The sequence below is a fragment of the Capra hircus genome, chromosome 14 (assembly GCF_001704415.2).
Source record: "Capra hircus breed San Clemente chromosome 14, ASM170441v1, whole genome shotgun sequence".
Taxonomy (NCBI): Eukaryota; Metazoa; Chordata; class Mammalia; order Artiodactyla; family Bovidae; genus Capra; species Capra hircus.
In genome coordinates this window covers 80,459,934-80,483,065 of record NC_030821.1, presented here as the reverse complement: position 1 = coordinate 80,483,065, position 23,132 = coordinate 80,459,934, and the positions used below count along the sequence as shown (strand labels likewise).

The window sequence follows — 23,132 nt, the reverse complement described above, 5'->3', positions numbered from 1 at the left end:
GAATCAAGATTGCCGGGAGAAATATCAATAACCTCAGATACCCAGATGACACCACCCTTATGGCAGAAAGTGAAGAACTAAAGAGCCTCTTGATGAGAGTGAAAGAAGAGAGTGAAAAAGCTGGCTGAAAATTCAACATTCAGAAAACGAAGATCATGGCATCTGGTTCCATCACTTCCTGGCAAATAGATGGGAAAACAATGGAAACAGTGAGAGACTTTATTTTGGGGGGCTCCAAAATCAATGCAGATGGTGACTGCAGCCATGAAATTAAAAGACATTTGCTCCTTCAAAGAAAAGCTGTGACCAACCTAGACAGCATATTAAAAAGCAGAGACATTACTTTACCAACAAAGGTCCGTCTAGTCAAAGCTATGGCTTTTCCAGTAGTCGTGTATGGATGTGAGATTTGGACTGTAAAGAAAGCTAAGTGCCAAAGAATTGATGCTTTTGAGTTGTAGTGTTGGAGAAGACTCTTGGAAGTCCTTTTGACTGCAAGCAGATCCAACCAGTCCATCCTGAAGGAAATCAGTCCTGAATATTCACTGGACACACTGATGCTGAAACTGAAACTCCAATACTTTGGCTACCTGACGTGAAGAACTGACTCATAGGAAAAGACCCTGATGCTGGGAAATATTGAAGATGGGAGGAGAAGGGGACGACAAAGGATGAGATGGTAGGATAGCATCAGCGACTCAATGGACATGAGTTTGAGTAAACTCTGGGAGGTGGTTATGGACAGAGAAGCATGGCATGCTGCAGTCCATGGGGTTGCAAAGAGTCAAACATGACTGAGCAACTGAACTGAACAAATAAAATTTTATGTGCACCAGGACTCATGTGAAAGGAGCAGTGACCCCACAAGAGACCAAGGCAGACTTGCTTGTGAATGTTTGAGAGTCTCTGGCGGAGGTGTGGGTTGACACTGGCCTGCTGCGGGATCAGGGGCACAGGCCGCAGCAGTCCTGGGAGGTGTAGCGTGTTGGCATAAATCCTCTTGGAGGAGATCACCATTAGCCTGACCATAGAGCCTGCAGCCTGTCATAGACACTACAGAGTCCAGGACTGGGCTGCCTTAGGTGAAATAACAGCTAGGGAGCACCGCCCGACCCATCAGCAGAAAATTGGATTAAAAGTTTACTGAGCAAGGCCCTGCCTACCAGAGCAAGACCAGGTTTTCCACACAGCCAGTCCTTCCCATCAGGAAGCTTGCACAAGCCTCTCATCCTCATCCATCAGAGGCCAGACAGAATGAAAACCACAATCACAGAAAACTAATCAAAAAGATCACATGGATCATAGCCTTGTGTATTTCAATGAAACTATGAGCCATGCAGTGCAGGGCCGCCCAAGGCCGATGGGTCATGGTGGAGAGCTCTAAGAAAACATGGTCCCCTGGAGAATGGAATGGCAAACCGCTTCACCATTCTTGCCTTGAGAACCCCATGAACAGTATGGAAAGGCAAGTGATACTGAAGGATGAACCTCCTAGTTTAGTATCCAATATCCTACTGGGAAGAGCAGAGAAATAGCTCCAGAAAGAATGAAGAGGCTGAGCCAAAGCAGAAACAACCCTCAATTGTAGATGTTTGGCGGTGAAAGTCTGATGCTGTAAAGAACACTATTGCATAGGAACCTGGAAGTTTAGGTCCATGAATCAAGGTAAATTGGATGTTGTCCAACAGGAGATGGCAAGAGTGAACACTGACATTTTAGGAACCAGTGAACTAAAAGCATGGACATTTTAGGAATCAGTGAACTAAAATGGATAGGAATGGGAGAATTTAATTCAGATGACCATTATATCTACTACTGTGGGCAAGAATCTCTTAGAGGAAATGGGAGTACCCTAATAGTCAACAAAAGAGTCTGAAATGCAGTACTTGGGAGCAGTCTGAAAAGTGACAGAATGATCTTGGTTTGTTTCCAAGACAAACCATTCAACATCACAGTAATCCAAGTCTATGTCCCAGCCACTAATGCCAAACAAGCTGAAGTGGAATGGTTTTATGGAAACCTATAAGACCTGCTAGCATGTGTGTGTGCTAGTTGCTTCAGTTGTGCCTGACTCTGCAATTCTGTGGACTGTAGTCCACCAGGCTCCTCTGTTCATGGGATTATTGAGGCAAGAATACTGGAATGGGTTGCCGGGCCCTCCTCTAGGGGATCTTCCTGACCCAGGGATCAAACTTAGATCCCTTATATCACCTACATTGGCAGGCAGGTTCTTGACCACTAGTGCCATCTGGGAAGCCCCACAAGACCTTCTAGAACTAACACACACACACAAAAAGATGTCCTTTTCATCATGGGGAATGGAATGCAAAAGTAAGAAGTCAAGAGATACGTGGAGTAATAGACAACTTTGCCCTTGGAGTACAAAACGAAGCAGGGCAAACGCTAACAGAGTTTTGCCAAGAGAATGCACTGGTCACAGCAAACACCCTCTTTCAACAACACAAGAGGTGAGTCCACACGTGGACATCACCAGATGATCAATACCAAAATCTGATTGACTATATTCTTTGCAGGCAAAGTTGGAGAAGCTCTATACAACAGTAAAAACAAGACCCAGAGCTGACTGTGGCTCAGATCGTGAACTCCTTATTGGCAAATTCAAACTTAAGTTGTAGAAACTAGGGGAAACCACTAGGCCATTCTGGTGTGAGCTAAATAAAATAATTTGTACAGTAGAAGTGACAGATAGATTCAAGGGATTAGATCTGAAAGACTGAGTCCCTGAAAACTATGGATGGACGTTCATAACATTGTACAGGTGGTGGTGAACAATCCCCAAGAAAAACAAAATGCTAAAAGGCAAAATGGTTGTCTGAGGAGGCCTTGCAAATAACAGAGAAGAGAAGTGAAAGACAAAGGAGAAAGGGAAAGATGTATCCACCTGAATGCAGAGTTCCAGAGAACAGCAAAGAGAGACAAGAAACCCTTCTTAAGTGAACAATGCAAAGAAATAGAAGAAATCGATAGAATGGGAAATACTAGAGATCTCCTCAGGAAAACTAGAGATACCAAGGGAACATTGCAGGCAAAGATGGGCTCAATATAGGACAGAAATGGCAAGGAGCTAAGAGAAGCAGAAGAGACAAAGAAGAGGCATCAAGAATACACAGAGGAACTATACAAAAAAGGTCTTAATGACCCGGATAACCACAATGGCATGGTCACTTACTTCGAGCCAGACATCCAAGAGTGTGATCAAGTGGGCCTTTGTAACCATTACTAAGAGCAAAGCTAGTGGAAGTGATGGAATTCCAGCTTAGCTATTTCAAATCCTACAAGATGATGCTGTTGAAGTGCTACACTCAATATACCAGCAAATTTAGAAAACTCAACAGTGGCCACAGGTCAGTTTTCACTCCAGTCCCAAAGAAGGGCAACACCAAAGAATGTTCAAATTGTTGCACTGTTTCATTCATTTCACATGCTAGCAGGTTGATGCCGAAAATCCTTCAAGCTAGGCTTCAACATTATAGAACCCAGAACTTCCAGATATACAAGGTGTATTTAGAAAAGGCAGAGGAACCAGAGATTAAATTGCCAACATCTGTTGGATCATCGAAAAAGCAAGAGAGTTCCAGAAAACCATCTACTTCTGCATAATTGACTACACCAAAGCAGTTGACTGTGTGGATCACAACAAATTGTGGAAAAATCTTAGAGAGATGGGAATACCAGACCACTTTACCTGCCTCCTGAGAAACCTGTATGCTGGTCAAGAAGCAGCAGTTAGAACCAGATGTAACAACGAACTGGTTCAAAATTGGGAAAGGAGTACATCGTGGCTGTATATTGTCACCCTGCTTATTTAATTTATTCAAAGATTACATCATGCAAACTTCCAGGCTGGATGAATCACAAACTGGAATCAACATTGCCAGGAGAAATATCAGCAACCTCAGATATGCAGGTGGCACCACCCTAACGGCAGGAAGTGAAGAGGAACTAAAGAGTCTTGATGAAGATGAAAGAGAAGAGTGAAAAGGCTGGCTTAGAACTCAACATTCAAAAAATGAAGATTATGGCCTGCAGTCCCATCACTTCATTGCAAATAGATGGGGGAAAATTGGAAACAGTGCAGATTTTATTCTGTTGGGATCCCAAATCACTGAAAATGGTGACTGCAGCCATGAAATTAAAAGATGCTTGCTCCTTGGGAAAGTATGACACATCTAAAACAGCATATTAAAAAGCAGAGACATCACTTTAGCCACAAAGGTCCTTATAGTCAAGGCCATGGTTTCTCCAGTCACCACGTATGGTGTGAGAGCTGGACCATAAAGAACGCTGGGCACCAAAGAATTGATGCTTTTGAACTGTGGTGTTACAGAAGATCTTGAGAGTCCCTGAAGCTCCAGTACTTTGGCCACCTGATGCAGAATCGGTTTATTGTAAAAGACCCTGAAGCTTGGAAAGACTGAAGGCAGGAGGAGAAAGGGGATACAGAGGATGAGATGGTTGAATGGCGTCATCAGTCAGTGGACATGTGTTTGAGCGAGGGAAGCCTGGCGTGCTGTCTTCACGGGGTCGAAAAGAATCAGGTATGACTGCAGGACAGAACGACAACAATATTTAGGGGTGGAGCTAGTTAAGGTAACTCTGCTTTGATATTTGGATGTTGAAAGCATGAAATATGTGATTTTCATTTCTATTTCTTTTTAGGTTTGACTTCTCGGGAAATACTCGTTTACAAGAACTGTACATATAACTGCACATTTCTGTATAGAGCCGAAGAGCCTGCGGCAGCCCCCAAAAGAAAGACGACTCATAGATTTAACAGTTTCTATTGGGTTCATTGTTGTGGTGGGAACATGTGCAATTTCGGAGGACCTACTAATCTGGAGAGGGACATCACAATAGATTATACACTTGAAGAGGATATTGAAGCAAATGCACAATTGGTGCAATCAACTTTATTCCTAAGCATTGTCTCCATCCTAGTCAGGAACACACTGATGTGAGAAGCCTCCTTTGGAGGGGCTGACCATCTCCCTGTCTCTCACAAGTTAGCTGTCCTTTACTGTCTTGTGAGCCAGACACTGACCCGTAGAGCCCCCAGTTGATGAGTTCCGCATTTACAAATTGTTTCCAGAGAGAAATAAACACCAGAATTGTTCACGTTCTGTGGACTCAGAGATTTCTTTGTGGTTTTAACGTTTAATCTTTCTTCCCTTTGGTAGGTGTAACCTCACACAACCTCTTGCCACTTTAGGGAGCAGAGGCGGAGGATGTTAGTAACAGCAAAAGCATCACAGGGCCTGGTCTACATGCCCACCTAAAGAGCGGCCCCAGGTTTGCTCAGACCACATGCCCCTGAGGCACCCGAGCCTGCACGCTCCCAGTGTTCAGGTGGGGATGGCGGAAGTCGAGAGTGTGCTTGGTGATGCAGTGGAATGAGGACAGGCAGAGCTGCCACGGAGACTGTGCATCGCCCTGCGTGGTGCCGTCAGACACCTTCTGCAGGATTCGAGCTGTCTCCCACTGTGGCACCTGGCTTCCTAAGAGTGACGGAACGTTTCTCCAGATGCTGCCTACTTGGGAGGGTGAGGGCCCTAAGGCCAGCTTCGGCCTGCCTTGAGGTGGCAGGTACAGAAGTCCAGGCGACTGCTGTCACGCTCCATGCTCCCAAGGTCAGGATCAGAAAACGGTGTTGACAGGACAGAAACTCAGACCATCTTTGCTCTCTTCCTCCTTCTACTCCTTTAAATCACCCTGAATTGAAATGACTGAGATAAAGCAGTGCATCAGATTTCACATTTTTAACAGCACTTGCTGCCAGTTTAAGAATCTTGCCAAATCAAGGATCATGAAGAATTCACTTCATGTATTCTTCTGAGGCTTTTACACTGTTAGCTCTTATGATTAAGTCTGTGGCATTTGAGTCGGTTCTTGTTTGAATGAGATAAAGGTCCAACTTCTTTTCTCCCACGTGGCTAGAAAGTTGTCCCAGCAACATTCTTTGAAAACAGATGCTGCATGTTGAATGGCCTTAGCCCCTCTGTAAAAACTCAAGTGACCACAGACATATCATTTCATTTCTGGACGCTCAGTTCAAGCCCATTGGTCGGTCTGTCCTTGTGCCAGTACCATCCTGTCTTGAAAGTTTGCTATGCAGTGAGCTTAGAAATCGGCAAACGTGAATCCTCCTGCCTTGTCATTCTCTTTTAGGATTACACTGGCTATCTAAGTTCCTTGCATTCCATGTGAATTTCAGAATCAACTTGGCACTTTCTACACAGACGAACATGGAATTTTCAGAGCACGCATGCACTCTGGCGAACTCCAAAGCCAAAGGCCAGGTGCGGGAACCTGCTTCCAGAGCCCCGGTGGTCCAGCCAGCATTGGGGGTGATAGCTCTCGGGCCTGGCGAACACGGCGGGGTTTCAACCCAGGGAATAGAGTAGGACCTTCACCAGCGTCTGCAGGCAGCAGAAAGGGGCCAATGTCAGCTGGCCGCTGGGTGAAGGTTGTCAGGGCTCCAGGGCCTCAGTCACCCCGGCCGGGATGTGGTAGTTCTGCAGGACCAGGTCCGAGCTCACTTGCCGCTCCAAAGTGATACCCACGGGATAGAGCCTGCGCACAGGGGCATCCTGCAGGGTCCTCAGCTGTGGCCATACCCCGGACACCCTCTGCAGCCTTCCTAGCTCAGTGCACACAGCCTGAGGGCAGCCCCCTCCCCCGCCCCGGGCCCTCACATGTCACTCCTGGCACTGGGAAGCCCAGATCCTGAGGCGCTCCTTCCTTGCATCTCCCGAGTTAGCCAAAGCTCCCCAGGCCAGCGAGGACGTGACTGACGAGGGCCCCGGGACACTGAGGTGGGATCCCGGAGGAAGAAGCACCAGCCTCCCTCCAGGGAGAAGAAGAGGAGGTACAGGGGGATGCACCCCTGGGCAAAGGAGCTGTCAGCCCCAGTTGTGATCGTCAAGCCCGGCAAGAGGGCTTGCAGACACGGGGCCAGGGCCACGGGGCAGTCCAGGTCGACCTCGCCTACCTCAAGGTCTCCTTGAGGGCCGCCTGCAACAAAGGCAGCTCCGTGGTGGCCCTCTGGGGATTTTCTGAGATCCGGGCCTCAGCCACCAGGCTCTCCTGGCGCAGGGCCTGCTGCACCTCCGGGTTCCGAGCCAGCTCAAAGAGAGTCATCAGCAAAGGGAAGGCTGTCTGCAGGGGCTGCAAAGGGCCAGGGCTCAGATCTCGGTGTAGGCAGTGCCCTTCCACTCCTGAGCCCCTCCCAGAAAGATGGTGGTCCCCTGGGGCAGGGGACCTGCACGCTTGGAGACCACAAAGCCCAGACCTGGAGTCCTGGAGATTCTAAAAACAGCTCGTCAGCTTTCCCTGAATCCCTCAGGGGAGGCATCCCCAACGTTCCTGAGACGCAGGCCTCCTGTGGCCACCTCAGAACCTGAGGTTCTCTTCTTCCCCTGGGTCCAGGAGGGGCTCACTCATGGCATCTACTCAGTGGGGAGAGTTGAGGAGCTGAGGTCCATCTGGGCATCCACAGGCAGGTCGGTTCACAGGGTCCTAACAGGAACCGGTTGCCCAGACTCCCAACTGTTTCCTCCTCCTGGATCATTTCCATGTGCAAAGAGCAGTGCCCGCTATCCAGCCAGAGATCTGGGCAGCTCGGAACCTCCTAAATGTCATCCCCAAGGTAACCTGCCCCTGGCATCCCCTGCCGGGCAGATCCGGCCTCCCCGCGGCTCTCTGAGCTGTAATCCATGCTGTGCTCTGACCTGTGGTCCGTGTGGGACCGGATGCCTGAATGAGACACTCCCCACACTGGCTTCCTCTAGCCTGGGATACAAGTGTGCAAGGCCCTTCCTGGCAGGGTCCCTGACCCTGTCTGCCCTCCTCTGTCCACTTGCCCTGTTCCCACCGCTCAGCCTCATGGCCTTTCCTCACTGCTGGCTCTGGCAGGGCCTGGCCTGCTGCCCTCCGGGCCTCCTCTTTGTGTGGTCCCTCCAATTTCAGTGAAAGCCCTCCTTCTCCAGGAAGCCTTTCCAGAGCAGGCACATGCCTGCCCCACCCTCTCTCACTTTATGTCTGCATCACAGGCCCGGCTCAGGGAGTGTCTCCACCACGAGCCTGCCCCTCTGCTCAGGGCCTGGGTGCCTGGCCCTCAGAGATGCTGGCAGAGGGAGGCTCGGTCTAGAGGCAGGACGCTTCAGCTGCACTGCACACCCTGGGCCTGGCCGGGCCCCTGGGCTGGCTTCCCTGCCACCTGCTCTCTCCCACACACGCTGGAGCCTCTTGCTGCCCTTCCCATTGGCCTGTCACATCCAAAGGATCGTCTCTGTCCCTGGAACAGGTCTCTAGTGTGACCCTGCAGCCGGACCTCGGCCCTTCCCCTCCCCCCAGGACCCCAGGGACCTCTATGCTGCAGGTGCCCAGGTCTCCGGGCACTCTACACTCTGTCTGGAGCCTGGTTTCCCATGTGGGTCACCACAGACGCCTTCCCTTTGGGAAGATGGAGGCACAGATTGGGGAGAGGCGTGAAGGAGACATTTGCCGTGGGTGGAGGCTGCCTGGAGGCAGGAGAGCTCCCTGGTCTATGGGAAGGGCTGGGTGCTGGCCTGACCGTGTCCACACTTCCAGCAGTGAGGTCGATCGTGTTGGCCTTGATGGTATCCAGGGTCATGTCTGCTCGCATCAGCAGCTCTGCCACGATGCCGCTGTAGTGCCATGGGTGGCCAAGGGCCAGCTCCTGATAGATTCTCTGGATGGCTCTGTTGGCTGCAGGATGCACAGCGACAGAAGCCCTGGGTCTGGCGCCAGGAAGCACTGCTCTTTGTCATCCTCCTGCCCTTTACCCTCCATGCCCCCAGGTCCCCACGTCCTGCCCCACTTCTCAGGCCTGCCCAGGCCAGCATCACTGCCGGCGGTGTCTGGGACCATGACGCAGCCACAAGCCCCTCCCGGGACCTCAGTGCTTCTGCGACTGTGGTGAGTGGAGGGGCCCCGGGGGCCCTAGTCACCACACTGCCCGGGCTCCAGCCCTCACCGTACTGGAAGATGTAGTCCCAGGCCTCAAAATGCTCCCTCCACATGCTGCTGCTCGTCCACCGTGACAGGCGCCGGGGCACAAACATGAGCTGCACGGTGGACTTGAACATGGCCTCCAGCGCGTGGATAAAGTTCAGGCTGTCAGGGTTTGGTTGCTGGGTCAGAAGGCCAAGCCGCTCTCCGTAAAGCACTAAGGTGCTGGCTGCGGGAGGAGGGGGTTCCTGAGCCCCGGGCAGCCCGCCTCCCCAGCCCACACCTTCGATGGTGTAGCGGAAGACGCTGGGCGCGATGTCCAGGGTCAGACTCCCCCGAGCATTCTGCAGCACCCTCGCCTTCAGGGTCTGGGAGAAATCCCTGGCCATGCCATCCACCAAGGGTGTGTACTTCTGCAGGGCTGGCAGCGAGAGCACGTCTGGGTTCAGCCGCAGTCTGTCCAAACGCCACTGGGGCCCGTTGCTGTGGAGCAGGGAGCGGAGCGTTAGGTGTCGGTCAGCAGCGGCCCCGTCCTGCACCCCACCTTCCTCTCTCCAGAGCGAAGCTGGCCAGATGGGGAGCCACCTGCTGGTCCTCAGTGGCAGGCTCGCCCTGGTAGGATCATGGAGGCACCTCTTTCCTCGGGGCAGCGTCGGGTATTTCACCCAGGTTGAGACGGGGGCTTCTGGCTGAGACTGCTGCCGGGGTGTCTGCACACTCCCAGGCCCCCTGCCTGACTTACGCACCTCCCCTCCGGGCCCCCTCCAGGCCCCCTCTGGGCCTGGAGGCTTCTTCTGAGAGGAAGGAGGCCGAGCCCCTGGGAGCTGGTCCAGCTTGCTCTCACCGTGCCCCAGAGTGGACGAGGCCTCTGCCATGCTGCTCACCCGCTCCCCTCCCTGCACAGCTCCTGCCCCTTGTGGCAGAATACAGTCAGGCCTCTCCTGGTGGTCCCCAAACGGCCCAGTGCCCATGGGGGGTTGCTGGCAGGGCCTGGGGGGATGGAGGAAGGGAGAGAGGCACCCCACCAGCAGGCCCCTCTGAGGCCTCTGCAGACATCACCCTCCCTCCTCTGGACCCGTAGGGAGGGTCCCCACCATGGCCCACCCCTTACCCAGCTCAGGGCACACAGGTTGTCTGGCGCATGGGCCCGATCCAGAGCTGGGGGGTACCCTCTCCCCACCCACCCAGGTGGGCCCAGGGAGGCTGGCTTTGAGGCCTTCCCCGTCCCACATGCTCTCTGCACACAGGCCCCCCAGCCCCTCCCTCCACACCCCCACCGGCCCTCACAGCAAGAACACGCCACACTTGTGCCCGCAAGCCTGTTGGTAGGCCAGCCAGGGCTCCAGGAGCATCCGCTGCGGGTGAAGGCTCTCCGCCTGCTGCAGCCTCTCCACATCCTCGGGCAGCATCACGAACACCATGTGTCTCCCTCCCACGTCGTACCTGTGGGGCAGAGCTCCGCGGCCTGCTGGGGGGGCCATGTCCTGCCTGGTCCCCGCTCCACAGAGCCAGGCGCTGGCTCAGAGCAGGCGGGCCCTCCCGCGGTCTCACTGAAGCCTCCCCTCCTCTGGGGTCTGCGTTCTGTGCTCCCAGCAGCAAGCCGCCCAGGGCTCCTGCTCACTGAGGGCCCCCGTCTGCGGTGGCCCAGGCGCACACCTGCCGCAAGGAGCCCCCTCCCTGCCCCTTCCCCTTGGCCCGGGCGCCCCCGCCAGGATGTGGGCAGTGGGATGTGGCCTAGCCCTGGGCCAGTCGGACTCAGCCACCAAGGGGGACAGAACGTGAGGGTGTTCTCGCTGAGGTGAAAATGGGCCCCAGCTCCTGGAAGGTCTGATGCATGTCCAAGTGCATGTTCTCAGAGCCCTGCTCCTTCCAGATCTGCAGCATCCGCATCCACTTGTTGCCAGGACACTGGGGCATGGCTTCGAAGGGCAGCACCGCCTTGGGGGCTGCAGAGGCTCTGGTGCCCAGTGGGCGTGCCCTGTGCAGGGACAGCCAGGGCCCTGCCATCCACACCCTGGCCTTTGCCCACAGCGCCATCCTGCTGCTCCCCGCCCCCTCAGCCCCTTCCTTTTATCTCACCGGGCCTGCTCTCCCAGGCAATCTGATCACGTCACAGGCCAGACTGGCTCAGGACCCGACCAGCAAGCCCAAGGCGGCGCTCAGGCTGAAGGCCTCCAGCGGGTGGAGGGAGATGGATGGTGCTGGGTCAGGCACTGACCCAGGCCTGCTGGTGGATGGCTCTTGGGAGCAGGACAGGGTTGGAGCAGGGACCCAAAGGGGCATCAGTGGGGGCAAGAGGCCCCCTCCTGAACCAGGCACAAGATGGATGGGTTCCTTATCTTCGCAAAGGATGAAAGGAGACCTTGGGTATGTTTGTCTCTCTTCTACAAGGACCAGAACGGGGAGCAGAGGGAAGGGCTGGGCTCTCATCTCCTGCAGCCTCGGGTTATGGCTTCTCTTGCTTGGGCCAGATGCTGGGTCCAGTGTGGAGGCAGGAGCCAGTCAGGGTCCCTCCCAACGGGGGCTTGCAGTCCCCACGGGGGCACTTAGAGGATGCTAAGACCCCACTGGCACACTGGCGTCCAAGGCGGTTTGTGGCCGAGGCCCTGTATGTCTGGCCTGGCTTGTCCAGCTGAGGAGCAGGTACCCAGAAGACTGGGTCACCGGCAGGGAGGGTGAGGCTGGCCTGCAAGCCCCTCCTCAGTCAGAAAGGTGAGAGGACTCTGTCCCCATGGGGTGTGTGCTCAGGGCCCACATGCTTGTTTCTTCCTGGAACATGAGCAGCTCCCAGGATGGGGAAAGTCTGACAGGGACATGGTCGTGGGCCCCACACCCTCCCAGGGACCCAGCAGGCACACAGCTCTGCCCTCCCTGGGCTTGGGGGTCCACAGTTTCAGACCCTGTGTCGTCTCACCCACCCCTGGCAGCTCTCCCAGGAGGTCAGTGTTGCTGTCCCTGGCCCTGCTTTCAAGCAGAAGATTGACAGCAGGTCTTCTGTGCCACCCCCATGTCCCCCATGTGTCAGCAGGGCCCAGGGCCCTCATGCTTGGGCCTCTGCAGAGGTGCCCAGGAGCCCCGGCCCTGATTTGGGGATGGTGCCCTGAAGACACTGCCGTGCAGGCTCTGGAGGAAGGACACGGAGTGCATGGGGCTCCTAGCAGGGTGGCTGAAGATCTGAGTGTTACTTGTCCTTCTGCTTTCACTCATTCCCTCTCTTGACACTTCCCTGGGGGATATTCAGCTGTGGTCATGAGTCAGAACTGCCAAGGTCCCTCGTCAAGCAGAGATGCACGATGGGCCTCAGCCCCCCGTGGCGTAAGAGCTGTCCTCGGGCTGAGACGCAGCCTGGAGCCCCAGCCTGCGCTTGGGGTGCCTCCGCCTCGGCCCAGGCCACCCTGGCCAGCCTCCGAACCTGTTCCTGCCTGTGTGCCCTCTGCCTGCACTAGCACCAAAGGCTCCTGAGCTTGTGCCGAGCTCTTGGTACCTCCTAGACCTCCCAAGCTTGAGAGCAGGGTGCAGGTCCCAGGGGAATCTTCACGCAATGACTCCTCACAGAGGAAGACCCGAGAGCGCTCTCAGGGCCCCTGGTCCCCACGTCACCAAAGGTGGGGCTCTGCCTCCCACATGGGCCCTGCAGCCCACCCCCCGCAGACCTCTTCTTGTGCTGAGGGCCAGCCAGCTGGGCTGTTTTCCCCCGAGGCACAGCTGTGGGTGAGGACCCAGCCCAGACCCAGAAGGCCCAGGGCCCTGAGAGGGGAGGCACTGCCCTGATGGTCTCCCCCGAAGGGGCCAGGCCAGGATCTTGCAGAGAAGAGCACCACTCAGTGGGCGTCCCAGGGTGAGATCAGTGCCCGGGAGCCCTGATATCCGTATCAGGCTGTTTCCAGGCAGAACCCTTCTCCTCCCCTGCGTGCTGGGTTCCGAATTCTCCACACCTCATCCTTGGTCCTTCCTATCCCCACTCCAGGCTCAGAGCCTGCACCCCAATACAGTTCTCAGACTCCTTCCCCTCTTTCCCTGGGCTGGGGGAGTCAACCGGAACCCCAGCAGTGGCCCAGCCCCTTCCTCAACCTGCCCACTCAGGTCGATCCCCAGGATCCTCTGGCCTGGATATCTGAACTCTTTGCTGTCCCCTGAGGGGGGTGGACTGCCAACTGCAGTGTGAGCCAGGTCAGGATACACGGGGCACCTCCTGGCGGAGGCAGGGGCCCCCTTGTTGATGCACTGGACCTCACAGACCTCAGCATCTGCCAGGTCCATGCTGTTAGTAACAGTCTAACATTTGTGCAACAGAAAAAGATGAGGAATGTGCCAGGATGGCCACTCCTGGGTACATATCTGAGAAAAGTAAACATGCTAGTTTGGGAAGATGTTAGAACCATTATTTACAGCTGCCAAGATATACAAGCAGCATGAGTGTCCATCAGCAGAGGAGTGGATGAGGAAGATGTGGTCTATATCCATATATATATACACACACACACGGGTATATATGAACACACAGAAATATATATGTAGATATATACATGTATAATATGTATGAAAATATGTATAATCTATATATGAATATATAGAAAGTGAAAGTGTTAGTCGCTCAGTCTCGTCTGACTCTTTTCCACCCCATGGATGGAGGCCCACCAGGCTCTTCTGTCCATGGTATTCTGCAGGCAAGAATACTGGAGTTACCATGCCCTTCCCCAGGACCTCTTCCCAACCTAGGGATCAAATCTAGGTCTCTTGCATTGCAGGCAGATTCTTTACCATCTGAGCCACCAGAACTATGTGGGAAATACTACCCAGCCATGAAAAAGAATGAAAATTTGCCATGTGCAATAAGATGAACGCACTTGGAGGCCACTGTGCTAGAGAGGGAAGTCATACCGAAGACAAATACTATTACGTTATCTCTCATATGCAGACTCTGGAGAAGAAAACAGACTGGCGACTACAACAGGAAAGAAACCAGCTCACAGATATAGAGAACAAACTAGTGGTTACCAGTGGGGAGAGGGAAGGAGAGGGGCAGTATAGAGGTGGGGGACTCTTCTGCATACAGCAAGCTACAGGGACATATATTGTACAGGACGGGAGATGGAGCCAATATTTTACGGTAACCATGAACGGACTATGCATTTAAAAATGTTCAGTTACTCTATCGTACACCTGTAACTTAAGTGGTATCATATACATCAATTCCAATTTTTAGAAAGTGAAATCATATGAGTGACATAAACGAAAGTTTATCATTCATTCACATACTTAGCTCAATAAGTATGAACAGAGAGAATATGTCCCCTTTGCTTACAGTCACACAATTGAATTTCTAACGAAGATGGATAGAATTACTGCAGGACACACAAAAAGCAGGATGACCAAAAACAGAAGGACTAGCTAGCAAGATGATATTGAATGAATGAAACACATATCAGAATTCGCAGCATCGTAATACTCTTTGTATCTGGACCGAACTAGACACTTATATGCACCAAAGAAAATTGTTTCAAATAGGATGAGAAGCTGAACAGTGGAAAGATCCCGTGATGATTACTGTGAAGGAAAATTGGAAAGCAGTTCCAATGAAGACATGGAGGTTAATGCCTAGGTTCTAGGGCTCGGTGAAGGCCTGCATGTCCAGGAGGTCTGGGCAGGACACAGGGGTAGGCAAATTTCCAAGAGGTCTGGGCAAGACACAGGGCAGGAGGTCGGGGTAGGAAGTTCCAAAGTCTGGGAAGGATATGGGACTACAGGAAGGATCCAGAGTTCTTGGCAGGACGCGTCTCAAGGAAGGCTCCAGAAGGTCTTCAAGGAACACAGACCCTGGAGAAGGTTCCAAAAGGCCAGGCAGGACCCGGGGGAGTAGGGGAGGAAGGGTGTGGTGGCAAGTGTCCCAGAAGGTCTAAGCAGAAGCCAAGGCCACAGGGAAGGTCAGTCATCTGAGCAAACACAACTGGGAAGGTTCCAGAATATGGGGCAAGATATGGTTGCCATGGGGAAACTTCCAGAAGATCTGGGCAGAAAAAGGAGACAAAATATTATAGATGCTCTGGACAAGAGGATGGAAGGGGCTGGAGGGAGTGAGTCAGGGGCTTGGGGAGGGGGTAGGTCCCCGAAGTTCTGGGCAGAACACGGGGAGTGTCGAATGTTCTAGAAAGTTGGGCAGGTCAAGGGTGGTGGGGGGCTAGAGCCCCAGACTTGGCCTCAGATCAGTGTTGACAGATTCTGGCATTTGACCCTGCTCCCCTAGAACAAGGTTGCAGAATCCCGCTGACACAACTCTGCCAGCCGAACCCCAAAGCACCCCCACCCATGGGGTCCCTGGGCTTCCCCAATCCACCTAGCAGCCACAGGAACCTCCACGTGACACACAGCAATCCGTCCCCATCCCATTCTCTGCTGTCTCTGTTTTAGGCCCTTCGTTTTGGGTTGAATTTGCTGTCACTTTCCGGGATTGGGGAGTTGGAAGATGAGATCCCTGGTCTGTAGCGTTTCTGCGTGGTTGTCTACCGTCTTATCCTGCCAGGTCTGGTTTTGTTCTGTAATACTTCTCTCATCACGTTTCCCAAATATCTTCTATTTTCTACTGGGAAAGATGAGAGAGGAAGTAGGGAGGGCATTGATATCTGGAATTGTGTTCTTAATTTGCAAACAACAGAAACGATTCTTTTCTTGCTTAATACAGTTAGGGAAGGTACCCTGAGTTTCAAAAATCCCTTCTGAATGCAAAATCTCCATCCTCCTTTAGCTCTCACGCATTTTTTCACCTTGAAGTTCACACGAGCTGATAAGAACAGAGCCATTTCCACCTCTCAATTCTATTACCTCTGCAACATTGGGCTGTACTTGTCATGTGTTTTATTTCTAACGGGGAGCGGAGTCAGGTGTGCCTTGTAGTGGTGATCTCAGGTGGCCTTGACCTGCAGCAGCTTGAAGCAGGGCTTCCGTTACCGGCCAGAGACTGAGGACGGACTGCGCAGTGAGCACACGGAATCTGAGGCACTGGACCAGTGGCAGACAAAGGCTGGATCTAGTCAGCAAGCTTTGGCTACACTCCGCACCCTGGGGACCACCGCGCCTACCCTGCTTGGTTGCCACCTGCACTCTGAGGAGCCAACAAGGATCTCTTCCAATGGGGGCTTGCAGTCCCGCGGGGGGCACTTCAGAGACTCCACTGGCACACTGGCAGGCAGGGCAGTAATGCGGCCGAGGCCCTGTCTGTCTGGCCTGGCTGATCCGGCTGAGTGGCAGAGAACCCAGAAGACAGGGTCACTGGCAGGGAGTGGGAGGGTGGCCTGCAAGCCCCTCCTCAGTCAGAAAGGTGAGAGGTCCCTGCCACACTCCATGGGGTCTGTGCTAGGGGCCCGCATCCTTCTTTGCTCCAGGAACATGAGTTCCAGGGGTGGGAATGTCTATGACAGGGCCGAGGTCGTGGGCTCCCCACTCTCCCAGAGACCCAGCAGGCACACAGCTGGAGCCCTCCCTGTGCTTGTGGGATCCTGTGTTTGGGGTCACGAGTTGTCTCACCCTCCCCTGGCAGCTTTCCCAGAAGGTGCATGCTGGTGTCACCATTCCCATTTTCAAGGAGGAGATGGATGCCCCGCACTTCGGTCACCTCCAGAACTTTCCCCTCCGCCCTGTTCATCAGAGGGGCCTGTAAAATTCAACATTCTATGCAAGGTGCATAACACTATGTGGACAGCTTTATGGATTTTCACCAAATGCACATAAGCCTCTACCAGAATCCATCTCAGGAAACTGAACTGGGTGGAGAGCCCCAAATTCCTCCCCACATCCCTCTATTCAGGCAGTAGAAGCAGACATGGGCAACTGTAAGAAGAAAGGGGCTGGGTTCCTGAGCCTGTACGTGAGTTTGTCTGCTTTTGAACCGCTAACAATGAAATCCTGCTTTGTGAGTTTTTGTCGCTGCCTTTTCTTCTCTACTGATGTTTGTGATATGAGTCCCTGTCTTTGCGTACGGTTGTATGTTCTTCCCTCTCACAGTTGTACGCTCTGATGAAGACAGTTTATTTTTGGACATTATTGGCGGACATTAAGGCTGGTTCTAGTTGTAATCTACCCCAAGCAGTGCTGCAGTGAATGTTCTTGTCCTTGTCTTGAGGTGTGGTCATGCGAGCATTTCAGGAGCTGAGTGCCCAGGAGTGGTAATTTGGGGGCTCTGATGTGCCTAAGTATTGCTTTGGCAGAGGCTGTGGAAGACATTTCCACTGATTGTACCTATTTGTACTCCTCGGGAGCCCACACACTTCAAAATCTCACCAACACATGGTATGGTTGTCTTTGAATGTTTAATCATCCCTGTTGGGGTCATTATATTGCACTTTCAAGTTGCATTTCCTCCAAGAGAAATTGTGTTCAGCCACTTCTCTTATATTTAGTACCCTCACAAATTTCCTATCTGCTAAACTGCCTTTATGCCTTTCTCTCAAATTTCTGTTGCATGATCTGCTATTTTAGTTACCAGTTGGTAGGAAGAAGTTCTATACTCTGAATACCAGTGTTAAGGAGAAAAGTGTTACATGCTTTCTCCTGGGTTTGCACTGTCTTGTCAGTAAAACAGCAGATGTTGTGAATTTTTACATAATGTCATGTATCACTTTTTCTTATGTGACCAGCAATATTTTTTTCAATTTTGTATATTCTTAATTTTCCAATGGACACTAGGATAGCTTTGTACCTTTTCCTTTTTCCTTTCTGAGGATTCACTGATATCCACAAATGTCCTGAACTGCTTCTTTTGTGTGGTACCCATGTATAATATCTCGTCTATCCACCACTCGTCAAGGCACACAAGAACGTTTCCCCATGCCAAGGCAGGGGCAGCCTCATCAAAAAGCCTGTAACTGGATATTTGTGCTTTTTGACTTTGCTTTCTCCTCTATTGGTCTGTTTTTCAACCCTGAACCCACACCATACTCTCTCAATAAGTGAGAAGATATAAATATCTTGGCAGTTGGGAGCTCAAGTCCTCCAGCACTTTTCTTCTCCCAGTATATTTGGCTACTCCTAGCCCTTTCCGTTTCTGAAACATTTGAATATTTGGAATCAATTTCATGCACATGCACAAACAGACACACACACACACACACAGCACCTGCTGAGACTTTTACTGAAATTGCATTGAATTTGTAGATTTATCTTTACTCTTTTGGGACTTAGCATTCATAAGCTTGGTTATCTTTCTATTGTTTCAGGGATTTAACTTCGACAGTCTGATTATTTCAGCCTGCACTCTCATTGTGAGTCAGCTTTGGTTCCCAGTGTTCTTCAGGTTTTAGCCCATTTCATCAGGAATGTGACATTTATTACAGGAAGCCTACTCATCGCAGCCATTCATTTTCTTTATAAGATCGGTGACAGCTGATTGATGCCTCCCTTTCCATTTCTGATATTGAGAATGAGTATTTTTCTTTGTTGTCTCTTCTGTTTCACCAATACTTTGAATGCGACCAGATAACCAACTTCGGCTTTGTGGGTTTACCTCCTGTTCATTTCTCCTCTCCTCTTTGTATTTCCTTCATTTTTTTGGGTAGGTAATCTATTCTTATCTAACTTCCTGAATGGCGGCTGAGAAAATTTTCACCCTGTTCTCTCTTCTACAAGATGCCTGTAATGTGATATATTTTCATTAAGCACCCTTTCCGCTCCTCTCCCTGCACTTTTAACTCGTGATAACCTCACAATCCTTTAGATCTTACTGTTACCCAGTTTCTCCTGGGGCCTCTCTTCTGTGTAATTGGTTTAGGACTACTTACTAAGAATTTGGGGATTTGCTGGTTCTCTCTTGAGTAATGATTCTCCCTCAGTCTCACTGTAACAGAGAAGGAACGCTAGTACTGTCAGTCATGGGAGACTTGTGAAGCTGGGGTATGTCACGGCAGGAACCTGCCCCGCCACCTCTGCTCCTGCCCAGACCTTCTGGAACCATCTCCCCACTCCGTGTCCTCTAACACTTTCGGGCATCGACCTCCGCCAGGCGCTCTGATGAGACTGCCCCTGGGGGCGCTCCGAGCGGGGCGAAACCTTCTGGAAGCCGCGCAAAGCCTGATGGGAGACGCCGCTCAGTACTTCCGGGTTGAGTCAGGTCGCGGAGCCTAAGCGACTTTTCCTCACATACCTGCAGCTTCCTGTGGGATCCCACTGGAGTTCGTGTCCTGGAAGGTTCCAGTAGGTTTAGACAAGACAAGGTTGGGGGCGGTTTGGCGGCGGGGCAGAGGAAGAGGAAATCCCAAAGTCTGGCTGGGACAGGGGTGTGGGGAAGTTTCCACGGTTCTTGGCAAGACGCCAGTATCCAGGAAGATTCCAGAAGGTCTTCTCAGAATAGGGGGTGCTGAAGAAGGCTCCAAAAGGTCTTCCGGGACATGGGGGCTCGGGTAAAGTTAGGGAGGCCTGGGAAGGCCTAGGCACATGGAGACGTTTCTAGAAGGTCTGGGCAGGACCCTGAAGGGTTGGAGGGGAGAGAGACGTGGAAGGTTCCCGAATGTCTTCACAGGGCTGGGGAAGGTTCCAAAGGCCTGGGCACAACAACATGGGGGCGTTTTAGAAAACCTGGGCAGAAGATGGCAGGCGGGGTACAGCTGGACGGGGGAACAGATGGGAGGTGGCTGGAAGCTTCCAAAAGTTCTAGGCAGGAGGTAGGGTGGTGCACCCAGCACTTCAGGCTTGGACTCAGTCTCAGGTCAGTGTCTGCAGATTCTGTGGTTTGGCCCCTCCCTCGTGAAAACAGGATGGCAGATTCAAGTGCCACCATCCCCATGCGTTCTGACCACATGCATCCCTCTACTGGGGTCCCATGGCTTCCCCTACCTACCTGGCAGCCCTTCCTGGGGGTGTCCTTTCCACCACCAATGGGCCATCCATCATCATCTTCTGGGGATGGGTGACCCGGGAACCCACCCAGCATCTCCGACCTTGAGTCTGGAGGCTCCGCAACTCATATACCCGTCACCTACAGAGTCCACAATGATTTAAATCACACCCCTAGGAGGATCAGGTATTTCCTGCTAAAAGCAATTCACAGGTATGACTTTTCTGTTATCTTTCTGTTAGTCAACACCATCAGTGGACGACCAGCACAGAGATTTAACCAGGGCATCACTTTCTTCGCCAAGCTAGTGGTACCAAAAGAGAAGGAAAATGACGTTATGGGATGCTGCTGAACTTTGCCTTTTACAACCCTTTGTAATGTCTGGAGCTAAAATGGGGAGGGGGTGGTGTCACAATAATCCAGGATCCTGAGTAATCCCCAGGATCTTTTTTCCGGAGACTCTTTCAGATGATTTCTTTCCAGTTGGCACCAAATAAGGTTCCTTATCACACTTTTCTTGGAGGGAACTCATCCACATGGTATTATCAAGGTAGCTACTCACTAAATTGAATCATTATCATTCTTGAGATCCACCACACTCGATGTTTCACATATGCTGGCAAATTGAAACACCTCTGTGGGAAAACTCAATGTGTGATGAGTCCCATTTCCAAAGAATACAACTTTTGCCTGAATTGGGAGAAGGTGTTAGCTAAGTTGGCCTCAAATACCAAGTTTCCCATGAGCTGTTTTTCTTCTTGGATAGTCTTTGCCATATTAGGGACAAGTGAAGCAATGCAAAAGGCCACCTGTTTTAATTCTCATTCATTTAATGATGTTCTTAATCCTTTTTCTACCCCCATAGAAGTTACTTAGCTTGTAAGACTGTGACTAGCAATGTTAAAACATTCTAAATATCACTCCCAGCCCATTTAACCTATATGCTGCAAAAACCTTAGATTTCTACACCCAGGGTTAGGCAGTCAAATTCTGGATCTTTAGTTTTTAACTGAGAAGGTGAATTAAGACTCTCATTCAAATAGTTTCTGCCCTGTGCCGTGATTCTCATAATGGGTTAAATCTGGGCTAAAAAAAAAAAACGTAGAACACATTTAAAATTTAAAAAAAAATTTGGCCGTGCCACCTGGCTGGCTGCATCTTAGTTATTTGATGAAGAATTGAACGTGGGCCCATGGCAGTGAAAGCATGGAGTCCTAATGACTGTACCAACAAGGAATTCCCTGTAGAGCACATTTTAAATCCCTGGCATTTTATATAAATTATCTGAGGAAGTAATGTTGAAATAGTTTACAGTGAGTGCAAGGGTGTGTGTGTGTGTGTGTGTGTGTGTTGTGTCCAACTCTGTTTGGTATAAGCAAGTGCAAGTGTTAATTGTTCAGTCATTACTCTTTGTGACTCCATGCAGCCTGCCAGGCTCCTGTGTCCATGGAATGTTTCAGGCAAGAATACTGGAGTAGGTTGTCCTTTCCTCTTCCAGGGGATCTTCCCAAGCCAGGGTTGAACCTGTGTCTCTTGTGTCTCCTGCATTGGCAGGCAGTTCTTTAGCACTGTGTCACCTGGGAAGCTCACCACCTTGTCCACCTTAACATTTTACTAGTTTTCCCGCATATCTATCCATCAGTCTAACAATGCGTTAATTCACTTTATCTTTTGGATTCCTTTCAAAGTTAACTACAGGCATCAGCATTATTTCCCCTACAAACTGTAGCAGTTTTGCTCGTGTGATTCATGCTTTATACATCTTATCTAAAAAGTCAACATCCAGCATCTGTTGGAGCATCAAAAAAGCAAGAGACTTCCAGAAAAATATTTACTTCTGCTTAATTGACTATGCCAAAACCTTTGACTGTGTGGACCACAACAAACTCTGGAAAATTCCTAAAGATGTGGGAATACCAGACCACCTGACCTGCCTCTTGAGAAATCTGTATGCAGGTCAAGAAGCAACAGTTAGAACCAGACATGGAACAACAGACTGGTTCCAAATTGGGAAAGGATTACATCAAGGCTGTATATTGTCACCCTGCTTATTTAACTTATATGCATAGTAATCATGCGAAATGCCGGGCTGGATGAAGCACAAGCTGGAATCAAGATTGCCGGGAAAAATATCAATAACCTCAGATACCCAGGTGACACCACCCTTATGACACCACCCTGGGTCAGGAAGACCCCTGGAGAAGGAAATGACTACCCACTATAGTATTCTTGCCTGGAGAAGAACTAAAGAGCCTCTTGATGAGAGTGAAAGAGGAGAGTGAAAAAGTTGGCTTAAAACTCAACAGTCAGAAAACTAGGATCATGGCATCTGGTCCCATCACTTCATGGCAAATAGATGGGAAAACAGTGGAAACAGTGACAGACTTTTTTCTTTTTTGGGCTCCAAAATCACTGCAGATGGTGACTACAGCTATGAAATTAAGAGACACTTGCTCCTTGGAAGAAAAGTTGTGACCAACCTAGACAGCATATTAAAAAGCAGAGACATTACTTAACCAACAAAGGTCCATCTAGTCAAAGCTATGGTTTTTCCAGTAGTCATGCAGGGATGTACGAGTTGGGCTATAAAGAAAGCTGAACGCTGAAGAATTGATGCTTTTGAACTGTGGTGTTGGAGAAGACTCTTGGGAGTCCCTTGGACTTCAAGGAGATCCAACCAGTCCATCCTAAAGGAAATCAGTCCTGAATATTCATTGGAAGGACTGATGCTGAAGCTGAAACTCCAATACTTTGGCCACCTGATGCGAAGAACTGACTCATTGGAAAAGACCCTGATGCTGGGAAATATTGAAGATGGGAGGAGAAGGGGATGACAAAGGATGAGATGGTAGGATAGCATCACCGACTCAATGGACATGAGTTTGAATAAACTCTAGGAGGTGGTGATGGACAGGGAGGCCTGGCGTACTGTAGTCCACAGAGTTACAAAGAGGTGGACACAACTGAGCGACTGAACTGAACTGAAAAATTATTTGACTAACCTAAGATTGAAAACATTATTCCTGTTTTTCTCTGAAAGTCATCTAGCTTTGTATTTAGATAAGTTTTATAGCTTATAGTTATATCTATAATCCATTGAAATGGATTTTTGTGTATGATGAGGCAAAGGGAAAGTCAGGGCTTCCCTTGTGGCTCAGATGGTAAAGAATCTGCCTGGAATGCAGGAGACCTGGGTTCAATCCCTGGGTCAGGAAGACCCCTGGAGAAGGAAATGACTACCCACTATAGTATTCTTGCCTGGAGAATTTCATGGAGAAGCCTGGAAGGTTACAGTCCATGGGGATCACAAAGAGTTGGA

The 23,132-nt window shown here is 51.0% G+C and overlaps 2 protein-coding genes across 2 annotated transcripts in view; one reads left to right on the top strand and one right to left on the bottom strand.

The window, feature by feature from the left end:
- GML (glycosylphosphatidylinositol anchored molecule like) overlaps positions 1-5,153 on the top strand; it is a 30,989-nt gene extending 25,836 nt beyond the window's left edge. Inside the window, exon 4 of the mRNA XM_018058130.1 lies at positions 4,681-5,153. Within this exon, the coding sequence (XP_017913619.1) occupies positions 4,681-4,979 (299 nt within the window). The 3' untranslated portion in view covers positions 4,980-5,153. The remainder of the gene's footprint in view (positions 1-4,680) is intronic.
- Positions 5,317-11,028, bottom strand: LOC102188517 (cytochrome P450 11B1, mitochondrial-like). Its single transcript, XM_018058109.1, is given in 9 exon segments — positions 5,317-5,516; positions 6,290-6,437; positions 6,513-6,591; positions 7,010-7,176; positions 8,594-8,748; positions 9,017-9,220; positions 9,275-9,474; positions 10,279-10,437; positions 10,793-11,028. Coding segments are annotated over 9 exon segments (1,548 nt in total).